The 16,430-nt window shown below is 35.5% G+C and overlaps 1 protein-coding gene across 2 annotated transcripts in view; it reads left to right on the forward strand.

Annotated features, from left to right (window-relative positions):
• The window catches only part of DRC8 (dynein regulatory complex subunit 8), a 136,452-nt gene that overhangs the window by 40,000 nt on the left and 80,022 nt on the right, over positions 1 to 16,430 (forward strand). The window contains exon 2 of one of the 2 annotated variants that reach the window (XM_081299333.1): positions 1,212 to 1,296. In XM_081299333.1, the coding sequence (XP_081155459.1) occupies positions 1,212 to 1,296 (85 nt within the window). The remainder of the gene's footprint in view (positions 1 to 1,211; positions 1,297 to 16,430) is intronic. The other variant, XM_081299334.1, reaches the window with a different exon arrangement.

Consider the following 16,430-nt stretch of genomic DNA (forward strand, 5'->3'; position numbering starts at 1 on the left):
AGATAAATATCATAGTATATATAAATCCCATAAAATACTCAGGCATAATCTTGGAGAATTGTATGTAATTGTATGGGGAAACCTATAATGTGTATCATTTAATTTAAATATGTAAAAAGGGACATATAACTAAGCATTGCTCTTAGATATGAAAACTAATATTTTAAAATGTTATTTATTTTTCAGTGTATAGATTGATTACAAAAACAAAAACTCCCAATGGTATTTTACTTTGAATTTTAAAATTTTATTTGGATTTCTAAATTTCATTTGGAAGAATAAACTGGACTAATATAGTGGCAATAATTATAATAGTACAGTAGTGTTAAAAATGCAAATCAGAATTGAATCAATAGAATAAGCAGTCAATAATAAGTATTTTGGGGCAGTCATATATGTTGAGACTTTTTCTCATCCTTTAAAATTTGGCCAGTTAGTCTTTTTTTTAATATTTACCTTTTAGGTGTAGATGGACACAACACAATGCCTTTTTTTTATTTTTATGTAGTGCTGAGGATTGAACCCAGGTCCCGGCCGTGCTAGGCGAGCACTCTACCGCTGAGCCACAATCCCAGCCCCTAGTTATTCTTTCAAAAGATGAAGAAAGTGAGAACAGAATCAGTCTTTTTCTTGAGGTCTGGTGAATACTCAATTCCATATTCTTCTACAATTAAAAAATATATTTACTCTTGAATCCATCTGAAATTTATTTTGACATGATTCAAAAGGGAAAGATTAACTTTTCCGAGTTTACTAAGCACTTATTTTCCTTCTATTTTATTATGTATTGTAGTCTTTTATAATTGATTGAGATTACTTATTATTGATAAGACAGTGGTATTTGTTGCATTGGATTTACTCAGCCTGTCAGGCTGAATAAACTACTTGGGATGGAAGATACCTAAATATAGTCTACTAATTTCATATGGGTGGTAGTCCCATGAGTATATGCATATGTGAAAACTAATTGACTGTGCATTTAAGATTGAGATTAAAAAGCCTTTATATCACTCTTCAGAATTTTGAAAAAATAATCTGTTCTATTCTTTCACAACTCCAGAGGAAGTTAAACATGCTAAATGATACATAAAGAAGATCAAGAAAGAATCTTTCATGTTCTTCCTTATTAAGATTTCTAGTCTGGTTATTGAGATTTTTGTTTTGAATTCAAAATTAAAGTAAAATAATTTTATTTATTTATTCTTTTGCAGAGTTAGCACTAGCAGAATTTCACAAAAAAATCAAAGAAGCATTTGAAGTGTTTGACCATGAGTCGAATAATACAGTGGATGTGAGGTTTGGAAAAATTTATTGTTGTTCAAATTATAAATTACTGATACAATTCATAAAACAGAAGAGGAATCTTTTCTTTTTACACTGTACCTTGGATTTATTATGCTGTTTAAAGTATTTATTTTCCTGTGCCCCATAAAATGTTTTTGCTAGCTATTGCTTCAGGTAAATTCTGTTTCTTATTCCTTAGTCTAGTGGATAGAATATGTTTCTAATTGTCTATTCCAACCTATAGATTATATAAACTCTGAGATGAATTCTGTAGCTTTAATACTTAGTTGATATTCAATAAATAGTTGTTAAGTAATTGAATAGAATTTGCTTTAAAAAATAAATAGATATGTATTATCAATCCATGAAAGGAATTATCACAAAGAATGAATAATAATGCTTAAACACAATCCTCAGTACCACAAAGAAATATATATATATATATGTATACACACACACACACACACACACACACACAAAGAATACCTAAATAATGGTACACTTCAAAGTAAAACTGCCAAAAGAACCAAAACAGAACATATATACACACACAAAATGAAAGACATGAATATTGGTAGACCTGGAGTAGAGTACAGGAGACAAAGAAAGACAAAAGGTAAAGGACACTATACATAAGTCTTAATAGACATTGTAGAATTTGTGCCACATATAACAAAGAAAGGCAATGAAACCATTGTTCTAGGAAGCCAGGCAAAATGGGGATTGTTTGGTGGGAATCACAACCTCAAGACTTAGTGCCTGGTATAGAGGTCAGCAAAGCAGTTGGAAGTGATTTAAAAAATGGTACTGGAAGGAACAGTTTTGATACTTATAAACCAGTGCCATCACTTCTAATACTAGTCAGGAGACTAAGTGTTTTAAACCTGAGCTAAACTGAATGAACAATATAAGGCTTTATTTGGTAAGTTGTAACTATATGTATTTTGTAATATAGTTGTAACTATATTTTTATGATAAGTTGTAACTATATGTATTCCTTAGTTTCTTATACCTGAAGGAATAGGACTAACAAGTGCATTATTTTACTTTATGTTGATGATGGTTGGTGGTGCTAGGAATTAAATCTAGGGCTTCACACATGCTAGTGAAGTGCTCTTGCTTCATCCTCAGCCCTATAGTGACACTTTATAAAATATTGTTTTATGCCACAGCTCTGTTTATGGATAGAGTGGAGAATGGGGTTCAATTTGTCTTGTCTACACCTTAACTATATTAGGCCTTGCGCAAGCTTTGGCTTAGTCATTGCCATGGAAACGTGGTAAATGGACTGCAGCATAGCTCCAAGTGGCTCTGGTCACATTGCATTCTATGGGAATGACACTCTATGAATGTTTTAGCAGGAAAATGAGTGGGTGAGGGGATGGTGATGGTGGTAGAGTTTTGGATGGGGTACAGAGCTTGTTAATCCTGCCAGCAATTCACACCACTAAATTATATGAATGGAAAGTGCCTTGACTGCAGACCTCTGGTAGAAGCCGAAGGGCTCTTCTGAGGGGACACAGGTATTGTTAGAGAAGTCCGGGAGAGTATAGCTTTATGAGCAAGGGGAAAGAGAGAAGAAAAGCATTAACTAAATGGCTTGCTAGTTGGGAGGATGGGGCTTCCTGTATTTTACTTCATTTTAATGTTATTTGTGTGGTAAATAGTGTCATCTCCAGTCTTTGGAGACAGAGAGAAAGTACATGGTTTCCTTGGTGTCAATCAGAGCTTTCTTCCTTCCAAGTCTTTTGCTGTGCTTATGCCCACTGTCCCAACCCTCTCCGTCAAGTACTTTGTGGGCTTCTCTTCTACCCTTGGGCTTTCTGAACGAAGCAAGACAAACTTCCTTACAGCAGTAATGCCAGCCAGGCCTTTTTTGGTAAAAAGGCCGGTTCAGGAAAAATAAACATGTTTATGAGCTACATCTTTTTTTTTTTTTTTTTAAAGAGAGAGTGAGAGAGGAGAGAGAGTGAGAGAGAGAATTTTTAATATTTATTTTTTAGTTCTCGGCGGACACAACATCTTTGTTGGTATGTGGTGCTGAGGATCGAACCCGGGCCACACACATGCCAGGCGAGCGCGCTACGGCTTGAGCCACATCCCCAGCCCTATGAGCTACATCTTTTTCCCATTCCAAATTAAAATAACTTTACTGAGGCCCTGAGGGAAAGTGTATGTTCATACAACTTAAGTGGTCCACTTTATTAAAGATGGTTAGGAAAAAAATTGGCATTGTTTTTAGCATTAAAGTATCAATGCTAAGAACATTTGAGGAGTAGCAACATGAATGAATGCAGCTCTCTAATCTTCTTTCCTTATGATAATCTGTAAGGCACTTCAAAGTTTATAACAAATGTTCTTATGCTGCTGGTATCATTATCATCCTCTCTTTCTAAATTGAAAATTAAGGACAGAAACAAAATGACTTGCCCAAGATCTCACAATAGGTTAGCAGCAAGGCTGGAAGTCAAATTAATTTCTTTTGTTCAGGGTAGCATTTTCCAAGTTGACTGTACACCAGCCCCAGGGAGGCTCTGGGAATTCGATTATGAGCTGAGTTGGCTCCTGCCTTTCCCAGACTCAATTGAGACTGCATTTGTAAAAGCAGTTAATCTGTCTGGAATTTATTTTAGCGTATGATTAAAAGTTAAGGTCTAAGTCGACTTCTTTTTTTCACTTACTAAACAGTTTATTTCCTTTTTGGATTGTTAGACCTACTTTATAACATGTTACATTTTGTGTAATTGAATTGAATTCGATTTGTATTCTGATATTTTGCTTTACTTTCAATCTTAATACTAGTTTAGTACTATATTAACTGCTGTCAATTTATAAAATGTTTTAATAGCTGATAAAACTAGACTCTTATTCTTTTTAAATCTTTTAGTTAAGGATTGAAGGCAATTTCTGTGTAAAGATCGGGTTGTATAAAGAAGTATCTTGGAATGGAGTGAGAGTGTTGGGAAGATACAAATGGCTTGGGTTGATTAGGAAAAGAGAGATGATTTTTGAGAGTTGTTCACAGGTGTCAGCTGTCCCTCCCTTGTGCTTTATTCCTCAGGAGAAGCTATAGTGCTGTTTTTCCTATAGGACAGCTTCTCTCCTTTCTCCTTATCTCTGCTGTGCAAAAATTGAAAGATTTAATTTAAAATTTTATCACATTAAATAGAACAAAGTGGGTTGTTCACCACTATCTAAAAGCCATACAGATTGGTCTGTGTGCTTTCCTCAGACCTGGGAAAGGTGGCCCTGAGGTCTGGAATCAGACTCCCAGGGTTCCAGGCAGAGCTCTGTGACTAGTAGTAATTTATTTATTTTTTTTATGCCTCTGCTTTTACATTTGCCTCATAAGATTGGCAGTGTAAGTGGTTCTCAAAGTGTGATTTGGAGACCCTTGTATGTCCTTAAGGCCCTTTTAGGAAACTGTGAAGTCAAAACTATTTTCATAATAAAGCTTGGACAGTCTTAGCTATTTTCATTCTTGTTTTTTTTCACAAGTGTATATTGGAGTTTTTCAAAGTCTACATGAGGTGTGATACTACAATAGATTGAACAGAACTAGATATGAGTTTCCAACTGTCTTCTTTTATGCTAAGCATTAATAGATTTGCAAACATGTAAAACAATACCAGTCTTCTAATTAAATTTTTTTCCTATGGACAGTAATTTCTTTTCATAGAAATTATGTTACTTACATAAGCATATGATGGGCTTATTTATTATTTCTAAACAATTAAGGAAAACATATTTTTTAAATTTTAGGTTTAATTTCTAGCATAGTAAAGAGAGATCCATATAACTCCCATAAATCAAAGCTCTTTGAAAACCTTAGTAGTTTTTAAAGGTATAAAAGAAGTTCTGAGATCAAATAGACCAAATAGTCTGTGAGGACTGCAATTGTCAGTGGAAATTTTTTAAAGCTCTTGGAACAGTGTTAGCTTGAAACAAATTTGCATGGGATTTAAAGCTTAGAACAATATTAGCTATTACAAGCTATTATAATAATAATTCCACATTATATTCCCTCTCTCTCTCTCTCTCTCTCTCTCTCTCTCTCTCTCTCTCTCTCTCTTTTCAGTACTGGTGACTGGATCCAGGGCAGTCTGCCACTGAGCTTCATCTCCAGACCTTTTTATCTTTTATTTTAGAGACAGGGTGTTGCTAAGTTGCCTTGAACTTGTTCCTCTTGCCTTAGCCTCTTTGGTTGCTGGAATTACGGGCCTGTGCCACTGTGCCTCCTGCACTCTTTTAATCTTTAAGTAAATAATTAAAAAGTTTTTTCCCCCTATTTAATCTTGGTGAGCAGTGTCTTTTGTACTTCATAAACCCTCATAAAATTTTTTACTTATTTTATGTATTTTGTGCTGATCTGTTAAGTTCTAAAGCATTTCATTTTCCTTTCCATTTTCTTCATTAAAGAATTTTTTAAACCTAGCTGCTTGAAAAACATTGGGTAGATTTTTACTATCACTAATAAGTGTTGTTTTGATTTTTGCCTTATACAAAATATAGACCACAATACACTTTCACTTATGTATATTTTCCTTCTCTGTGTTTAGAAATCAATTGGTAAAATTAATGGAAAATTGAAGTTTTCATAGATGATAGGTGTTACATGAAAGAAAATTCTAAAGGTACAAAGAATCTATTGTGACAAGTGAATTTCTTCACCTCTAGTTCCTGACTATCCAGTTCTCCTTTCTAATGGCAAACTTTGTTATAAGTTACTCTAATTCTTCTAGAGATAGTTCGTGTGTGTGTGTGTGTGTGTGTGTGTGTGTGTGTGTGTGTGTGTTATTGTAATAAAATGTTTATAACATAAAATTACTATTTTAGCCATTTTAAGTATACAGGTCAGTGGTATTAATATTACATTATTTGTACAACTATCACTACTGTCCATCTCTAGTACTTTCACATCTTCCCAAACTGAAACTCTGTTACTCATTTCTGCTCATCTCCCCTCTCCTACTCCTAGCAACCATCATTCTTTTTTGTCTCCATGAGTTTGACTACTCTAGGTGCCTAATGTAAGTGAAATAGCAGTCTTTTGTGTCTTTCTGTGTGTGGCTCTTTTCACTTACCCCTGCCACATTTTGTTTATCTGTCCATCTGTTGATTGGCATTTGTGTTATTTTTACTTTTTGACTATTGTGAATGAATAATGCTGCTATAAATATTGGTGTATGAATATCTGTTTGGGCCCCTGCTTTTGGTTCTTTTGAAAGTATACACAGAAGTGGAACTGTGGGGTTATGTGATAGTTCTGTTTGATTTTTTTGGAGTAATTCCACACAGTTTTTCCACAGCGGCTGCACTATTTTACATCCCTCAGCAATGCACAAAGATTCTAATTTCCCTACATCCTTGCCAATACTTGTTTTGTGGTTTTATTTTTTATTTTTATTTTTTGTGGTGGTCTTATTTGGGGTGCAAAGTTATATCTAAATTATTAGTAATGTTGAACATCCTTTCATGCTCATTTGTATATTCTTTGGAGGAATGTCCATTCCAGTCCTTTTTTTTTTGCCCGTTTTTAAATCAGGCTGTTTGGTTTTTTTATTGTTGATTTGTAGGATGGGTGTGTATTTTTAGCACAAAGTAAGTCATTCTGCACCCTGCTTTTTTCTCTTATCAGTTTATCTTGGTGATTATTCTTTTAGTATATAAGGATCTTTTTCATGTCATTATATGATGAATTATAATATATTGAAGTAATCTTCCATTAATGGATAGATATTTAAGTTGTTTTTAGGCCCTCTATAATAATACATGTTGCAGAGACTGTTTGAGCCTCTGCTTTTAGTTCTTTTGAAAGTATACACAGAAGTGGAACTGTGGGTTAATGTGATAGTTCTGTTTGATTTTTTGGATACTAACTTGGTATACATGTCATTTTACAATAGTGAGAATTTTTCTCTAGGATAAATTTTTAGAAGTATGTCAAAGTGCATATGTATTTGGTACATGTTGCTATCTTGATACTATAGTCTCTCATATGAGGTTGCCTGTTTTCTCCTCTCCCTCTTAAGCAAAGTTTAATTACTAAACTTTGGGATTTTTGCCAATTTTACTATTAAAAAAATAGAAACAGTGTTAATTTTCATTTTTTGAACTATGAACCTCTTTTTTTTGGGGGGGGGTGATATAGGGGATTGAACTCAGGGGCACTTGACTACTGAGTTACATCCCCAGCCCTATTTTTTGTATTTTATTTGGAGACAGGGTCTTACTGAGTTGCTTAGCACTTCGAAGTTGCTGAGGCTGGCCTTGAACTCATGATCTCTTGCCTCAGGGTCTACTGAGCCTCTTGATTACAGGCATGTGTCATGGTGCCCAGCATGAACCTCTTTTATATCTCTAAAATTTTTTTTTGTCTTAACAAGTAGTTTATGATCTTTCCTCATTTTCCCGTTGAATTATTTACTTTTTTATGTATTTAAGTTATTTGTGATATATATTATCTATCCTTTCACTCTATTTTTGTTTTCTGGCATGCAGAAATTTAAAAAATAGAACACACACCTTTTGAGTATGAATTTAATTTTTAAAAACAAACTAAAAAGTGTTTTAGAGTAGCTTTTAAAAAACTGAGCCTTCTGAGATTCTGGGATTTATTTTTGATTATTTTCTTTCTCTGGGGATTGAACCTAGGGCTCCCACATGCTAGGTTCTACATCCCTAGCCCTGAGAGTGGTAGTTTTTTAAAAATTAGTGCTTTATAGTTGGGTGTGGTGGCACATGCCTGTAATCCCAGCAGCTCGGGAGGCTGAGGCAGGAGGATCACAAATTCACAGCCAGCCTCAGCAACTGTGAGGCACTAAGCAACTCAGTGAGACCCTGTCTCTAAATAAAATACAAAATAGGGTTTGGGATGTGGCTCAGTGGAGTGCCCCTGAGTTCAATCACTGGAACCCCCCCCCCCCAAATAGTGCTTTATAGCTATAGATAGTGGTGGGTTCATTTTGAGATCAATTTTAATAGAATAAACTTAGGTTACCCTGAATAAAACTAGCTTATTAAAATATATATACCCCACAAATAATGCCTCTAAAGTCAAGAAGCTAATTTTCTCATGTAGCTAGTTTTTCAAATTGAATTTGAAAGCTACTCTAATCTTATATACTAACAATCTATGTTCTTTTATAATCTATGTTCTTTCTTTTTCATTTGTGACAATTAAAAAGTATACTAGAAGTCAGCGTCAGTAGCTAGCTCTATTATTGATTTTCTATATTGTATTTTCTTTTTATTTCATTTTCTTTATCCATAAAATAATAATACCAATATTGCTTAAGCCTCAAGAGTATTAAGAGTATCAAAAAATACAGATGAATTTTGGAAAGTGTTATAAGGTTATTATCAACTTGCATTTTGTTTTTAACATTCCATTCTAGTCAATTTCAGAACAAATTGATACTAAAGGATTTGGTGCACTAAAATGATACAGGGTCCAGTTTTGGAAAAGAAGTGTTCATCTTTTTCCTATTCCCAGCCATACCCATCTGTCCTATACCTATGCTTCAGTGCCTTTGCAGAGTGGCTGTTCTTTTAGTATTCCAAAATATTTTCTGTTTACTTTATACCTGTGCTATGTATAGGAGATTTTTCCCCTAATATTTTCTTACTCTTTTGACCAAAGTTTTGCATTCTTGCAACCCCAAGTATCCTCTTGCTAATACAGTAAGCCTCCTTTTTTTTTAAAAAAAATTTAGTTGTCAATAGATTAAGGTTTATTCATACAGTGACAGTACACACATATGAATGAATATGAATGAATTGAATACTGAATTAAACTATATTGTGTAACTTGGATAAATCTTGCCTAGTATACATGAGGCCCTAGGTTTGATTCTCAGCACCACATACAAATAAATAAAATAAAGGTTCATAACAACTAAAAAATGTTTTAAAAAATCAACATAAGAAACAGTATATTTTTTAAAAAGTTACAAAAGAAATCAAATACTACGGTACCATATCTGTAAATTTAAACACACAAAATAATTGTATATATTGTTTATGAAATAAAGACATCCATGGAAATTATAAACATTGTCTTCTCAAAATGGTGGTTGCCTTTGAAGATGGAGGGAAAAGGGATGTGGAATGGGATTCCAACTGTTTCTGTAGTGTTTTTTTTATCAGGGGAAAATATCTGAACAAGTATGTGGTAAAATGTTAATATCTGTTAAATCTTGGTATTGGATATATGCCTGTCAAATTTTTTCCTGTAATTTCTCGGAAATATTTCACAATTACTCTTGTCTCTTCACTATTTCACTTTGCATTTGTTTTGTAAAAATTTGGATAGCTTATTATAAAGCCCTTTTGATGAACTGTAATTAAAGAAAAGAGCCTCCTAAAGAAGGTTTAAAAATCATCACAAATCTTCTTGAAATAATAATTGTCATTAGATAGCTGTTGTTACAGACCTGTGTAATAGAATAAATGGATGGAAGGGTAGGGAATTAATAATTAAGGAAAGAAGAAGAAGGAAAGAAGGGGGAAAGAAAGAAATTATGGAAGAAAAAAGTCTAGAATATAATTTCCATGAAGGCAGGATTTTCTCTTTTGTTCAGTGCTGTATCTCAGCACCTAGAACTGTTTTTGGCATGTAGTAGATGCCCAGTAAGTATTTATTAAATGAATGAAGATAGTATTCATATAAAAATAAGATCACAATAGTCATGCTTTCTAAAAATAAAAAATATTTACTTGAATTAAAAAAAATTAATTTATATTGAAGAAATTGTATAATCTTAATGTTTATAGTAAGAGACATTATTTGTTAAAGGTCAAAAATATTGTGAAAAACATTAAGAAGCTGTAGTCTTTGTGTTTTTAAAATTATGTTTCAGATATAAAATGTGTCAGTTAAGCTGGGCTCAGTGGCACATACCTATAATCCCAGCAGCTCGGGAGGCTGAGGTAGGAGGATCACAAGTTCAAAGCCAGCCTCAGCAAAAGTGAGGTATTAATCAACTCAGTGAGACCCTGTCTCTAAATAAAATACAAAAATAGGGTTGGGGACATGGCTTAGTGGTCAAGTGCCCCTGAGTTCAATCCCCCATACAAAAAAAAAAAAAAAAAAGTGTCAGTACTTTGCTCTGAAGGATAAGGAAATTAGCACTTTCACAATTTCTTCCACCCACCCTTATCTTAGATATGTTGTTATTTTTACACTTACAAGGTAGAATATTCATGCTTTGTTTAGTTTCACATATTCTTTTAGTGTATTTTTGCATATTTTAATGGAATTACAGGTATCTACCATTTTCCTGTTCTTTTTTTTAAAATGTATATATTTTAGTTGTTGATAGACCTTTATTTTACTTATTTTTATATGGTGCCTCATGTATGCAAGGCAAGTGCTTTACCACCGAGCTACAGCCCCAGCCCTTCCTGTTCTTTTTGTTTATTTTGTTTTGTTCTTAAATTCTTTGATTTATTCCTGTTGTCTATTGTCAATTTTTACCCCCAGAAAGAGCTCATGGATCTTTTCCCTTGACTTCTTTCATGTTTAAAATGTTTGCTTTGTGCCTGAATATTTTGTATGGGAGTGACATTTTATACATTGATACCATTTTTAATGGTTGTGAGGTTTTCCAATGTGTGACTCAACTCTACTTAACATACATTAACATACCTCCTGATTTTGGAAATTTGGGTTGTTTGTAATGTCATGCTGCTAAAACTGGATCTTCTGCTGTTACTTTGCAGTAGACAGGACCGGTTTGTTACAGCTCTTTTGGTTTGTTACAGCTCTTTTAGCTCCACTGCTTGGCAGTGCCTGCTAGTGTTTGGTGGCAGCTAAAGATCACCAGTGATTCCCCTTGGCTTCTTGTCTCTTGAGATCCAAGAGTGAGCTCACAGACAAGGGAGGGTGAGTGCAAAGGAGTAAGATTTATTCGGAGGGGAAGAAAAGAAACACAGCTCTTACCAGTGAGAGGATTGCCACCTAAGTCTACTAATCTAGGGGCTTATATGGCTGTTGGGTAGAGGCATTCACCAATATTTATGCTAACTAGGTATCAAAAATGCTAAGCCTATTGGTTGGACACTCTTGGAGTGTTGCCTAACTTTTATGATAATTAGGTCTGGAAGATGACTTGTTCATTGGTCACCTGAGACTTGCCTTTTACTTTTAGCCTTTGAGTTTGAAATTATCTGCAGCTTCCACTCAAGTCTGTGCCCGCCCCATTGTTGTACTGTTTGGAATGTGTCTACAAAACAGTCCTTTCTATGGAGCAGTCTGCACTTTCCATCAACTTGGAGACACCTTTTTGGGGGGCTTGGGTATTGCCCTCTCTGGCTATATCTTTCTTTCTGATCATCCCACCTATTCACTGCTATAGTTGTGGTAGAGCTAAAATTATTAATGTGGAATTATTAATGTGAAAGTGGTCAAACCCTTATCCCTTTACTGACTGCTAAAAATATATATATTCTGTAAAACCAATCAATTTCATGTTTTTTTGTGGGTACTTTTTTTTGTTGTTATTCTAGGGATGGAACTCAGGGGTGCTTAACCACTGAGCCAAAACCCAGCTCTTTTTTATTTTTTATTTTGAGACAGGGTCTTGTGTAGGTCCTCACTAACTTTCGAGGCTGGCTTTAATCTTGTGATCCTCCTGCCTTAGCCTCCCAAGCCTCTATAAGCCCAATTTCTTTCCTTCAAAAGGAAGATTTTTTTTTTTCTTGTTGAGAGATAGGTTATATCTTCACAGTTAAGTTCTTTTTTTTTTTTTTGTAATTTTTTTTAGTTCTTGGTAGACCTTTATTTTATTTGTTTATATGTGGTGCTGAGAATTGAACCTAGTGCCTCACACATGCCAGGCAAGTGCACTACTGCTGAGCCCCAGCCCCAGCCACACACACAGTTAAGTTCTGAAAATAAGATGATGGTTGGGCTTAATAATAATCTCATTCTGACTGAGATAGGAAGAAGGGTTTATTAAAGATGAATAAGATTTAAGAGCATACTGGCACTTAAAACAGTCACATGCTATGAAGGGAGTAATCAGGAAAGGGGATTATATTTTAAAAAATATTTTTAATACATATTCACATGGTTAAAAATCCAAGGAGAACTAAATACAAAGAAAAGTTCTTCTAACCTCTCTTCACCAGCTACTCAAGTTTCTCCTCAAAGAACCAGAAACTAAAGTAATAATTTCCAAGGATCACTTTAGAAATATTATATATACTTTTTTGTTATTCAGATGGTAGCATACTTTCTTATGCAACTGTTTACTTAGAGTGGAGATAACCTCTGGTGAAGCTTATTTTTACAGCTTCTTGGTAACATTTAGAGGTCTGGGATGGTTGTTGCTGTACAGTTCAAACTTAGGGTAAGTACATAAGTGACCTAAGTTTTAGAGTATTAAAGGGCATTACAAAGGTTATGGGAGCCATGCATGGTAATGCACACCTGTAATCCCAGTAGCTTGGGAGGCTGAAGCAGGAGAATCGCAAGTTCAAAGCCAGCCTCAGCAACTTAGTGAGGGCCTAAGCAACTTAGTAAGACCATGTCTCAAAATAAAAAATAAATATAAAAAGGGCTGGGGATGTGACTCAGTGGTTGAGTGCTCCTGGGTTTAACCCGTGGTACCAAAACAAACAGACAAAGGGCATGGAGTCTCAGACACCCCAGTAAGCTATGTTCCCAGCTTTTTAGACTGGAGTTGATTAACAGATTGGTGTTGTGGCAGAAAAATAACACTTGGACTCAGTTGGTCCTGTTCAGTATATTTACTTGACTTTTTTTTGATAAGAAAACCGTTTCTGTATTTGATATCTTTGTAGGCCAGCCTTTGTTGATTCTGGGTTATAGGTAACTGTCTGTTGTACTCATTGTCTAGATCAAGCACAATTTGTTGTATGGCTAAAAAATGGGAGCCAGAGGCTGAGGATTGGTGGTCTCAGGGAGTGTACTTCCTGGGGCCTCTGGGTATATAATTCCTGTGGCCTCTGGGTGTGTACCCTCTGTGGCTTCCACGTCCCTACTTCTGATAGCCTCAAGCTATTCTCCTTAACATAGGAAATATAATATTAGATTCACTTGTAACTATAAGCCCTATTAAGTGTGGAAGATTTAAAGCAAATGCAGAACAGAGAACAGATTATGGTAGGATCTTCATTAGCTTTTAAAGGTAGAGGGGACATAAAGCAAAAATTCATTGCGTACTCACATGGCCTAAGGCATGTTTAGAAACCTGGCTCTCTTTCATCACTCTGTCGGTCTTGCTCTTTCAGGTTGCATGGGACCAAATAATCCTTATATTAGTGCATATTTATTCTAAGGATCTACCTGGAAGATAAGCAATACAAAGAGTAATTATTTCTTATATGGATGATAAAAAGTGAAAAACTCAATGTAGTGATATTCAAGTTCTTATACGCTGAAATGACACTTGCCATGAAGGGAATATAGGTGTTCTAGTGTTTCAAGTCACTGGTGACTCCACATCAATTGTAGTTGGCTAACATGCTGATGACTCTACTCTGCCTCTTTTCCCTCTCTCCCAAATTCTTCTACTTTGCTTACTGACTGATTTACACTCCACTGTGTCTCTTAGCCCTTTGTTTCTGCTTCCTCAGGGCTTCTGATGCCTTATGATTCTGCTTACTGACATCTTTCTCCATGTGTTATTCCTCCTTCATCTCCCTTCCATCTGTATCCCTCTCTGTGTGTCTTGCTTTAAAATTCCCAAGAAGGAAGTAAGAAAAGTCTGTTGTAATTATTTGTTAATCTTCAGTAGAGAGTACCTCTGTTGAGCAGAACTCTTGTGATAGACAGCTTCATAGGTCCTTCTTGTTGAGAAATGACATATTTTGGTTAAGTAACACCTAACCCTAACCCTAGAGAGCCAGATCTAACAGTATAGAACATAACAATCTATACATCAAAAAACTATTAGAAAGGTACTGTGGATTTGGCAGGGACCATAGTGCCTATTTGACACATACTTTCAAATCCTGCTAGGGTAGCCTATGCCTAATACTATGCCATTTCAACACAGTTTCTAAGCCAGCAGTTGGAACTTTGGCAAACTTATTGGTTTCTTATAACCCACTCCCTGGCAGTGCTAATGACTTATGTCATGGTGCTTGTTGCTCTAGAGACTGGGTGGTCTGTAGGTCTATAGGTACACTGTAATTCCCAGACTTCCTTCCAGATAGAGGGGGATTGGAGATCATGGTTGAGCTAGACCATGTAACTGAGTTTTTGCCAGTGGAATGTGGGTAGAGGTGTGATGTGTGCCACTTCTAGGTCTATTACATGGAAACCTCCCATGTGCAATCCTTCAGGCTTTTCTCCTTAGAGCTTGATACATACAGCAGAGTGACTCTAGAAACCTTATGCTGAAAACAGTGGAACCACAAGATGAAAGGAGCTCATCCTCTGATGATTTATTTGGAGGAAGCCACCCACTGATCAAGAAAACCCATTTTGGATTTAATATAAGCCACTTCTATGACTCTTGTGTTAAGCCACTGGAGGCTGAAGTTTGTTATAGCAGTGATCATAATCCTCACATAGTTGCATTCTTGAATTTGCTCTACAGGCACCCAAGGAACATGTTGGTGAACTCTGGCTGAAGTTAGTCAATGGAAAGCTCTTTCAGAGAGTTGCCATCACTGTTTTGCTATTCCTGTCAAGCATGGCTGGATGAAGAATGTCTTACTGTAGGCTTTATACAGAAATCACAAGCTATGGCTATTAGATACATTTGTACAAAGTGGCATAAGAAAGTCCAGGAGTTTAAAAAAATTTCCCCCATATTTATGTAAGAGGAAGTGAGAAGGAATTTAGAGATTAGTATCTATACCACCTTGTACACTAAGCATCCATCTTCACTATAGTCAATTGTAGCAATAGAATTCAGTGTTCTATATGCTCTAAATAGAGAGGGTGACAGAAACTTAATCTATTTCATCTATATATAGCAAGGCAAGAAATTCTAAATCTGTTCTTTGCCTGGGGGAAGGTGAGAAAGACAGGACTTGTGTGGATGCTATTCAAGTGGCTGTGAAGGGAGAAGATTGGGTACTGTAGTAGTGTCTCAAGTAGCATGGAAAATCCTTATTTTTGTCTTTGAAAGAATTAGAAACATGGTACAGAGGTGCCACTGTATAATGTAGTAATGAAACCAGTCCAGAAGCCAGGCTTCAAGTGCTATAATTCAAGTAAGTTTTTGGTTAATATAAAGGCATGGAGGCAATACTGGCCAGCTCCTACCCCATAGCTGTCTTCTGTTTCTTTTTTTTTTTTTTTTTGGTGGTGCTGGATATTGAACCTCAGGGCATTGTACATGCTAGTCAAGTGTTCTACCACAGAGCTACATCCCCAGCACTGATTTTCTGAGAAATCTGTTCTTTCTAAAAACTACTGAGTGCATTTTGTAGTAGTTTCCAGTCTTCCACTGAGAGCTCATTTTAGGCTGTCTGTCCTTTGCTCACCCCATTCCAAGAGTTCTTATGTTTTTAAGCTTATATTTTTGTCTCTCCAGACTTACAAACTTACTGAAGATAAATTGTATTTAATATTTGGGATCTTTGTCTATATACAGTGCCCATAATATTAACTTAGGATAGGTAACTAGTTTTGTGAAGTTATTAGGAAATGGATGTGTAAAGGTGAACCAGAGGCCACTTGGTGAATAATATTGTTTGCTGTGCTAATGTTCCTGGATTTTAGTATATAAACAGTATAAATCCATAAACGAAGACAAGTGATAAGATGATTTGGATTTTTATGGGGAAAAAAACAAAAACAAAAACAAACCTGGCTGTAGGATGAGAGACTTGTTGGCATGTGATCGAGGGCAGTGGTTCCTAATTCTGGGTGCACATTAGACTCACCTGGGCAGCTCTTAATACAAACTACCCATCCCTGCCCTACCGTTGCCAACATAACAAGATGAGCAAAGGATTTGAATATGCACTTGAGGGACAAACTAAAGTAATATGAGGGCTGCCAATAGCAGGTATAATCTACTCAAAGGAATTTAATTTTAGAGGCTGGAGGAAAAGTTAGGTAACTGTTGTCTGTAAGATGGCCTTACAGAGTTGCTCCATAGCCCAGATAAGTCCAGAACTGCTTGCAAAAGAGCAATCTAGAGGGCTGGGGTTGTAGCTCA

This window comes from Spermophilus citellus (genome assembly GCF_964194105.1).
Source record: "Spermophilus citellus genome assembly, chromosome: 6".
In the NCBI taxonomy this organism is placed as follows: Eukaryota; Metazoa; Chordata; class Mammalia; order Rodentia; family Sciuridae; genus Spermophilus; species Spermophilus citellus.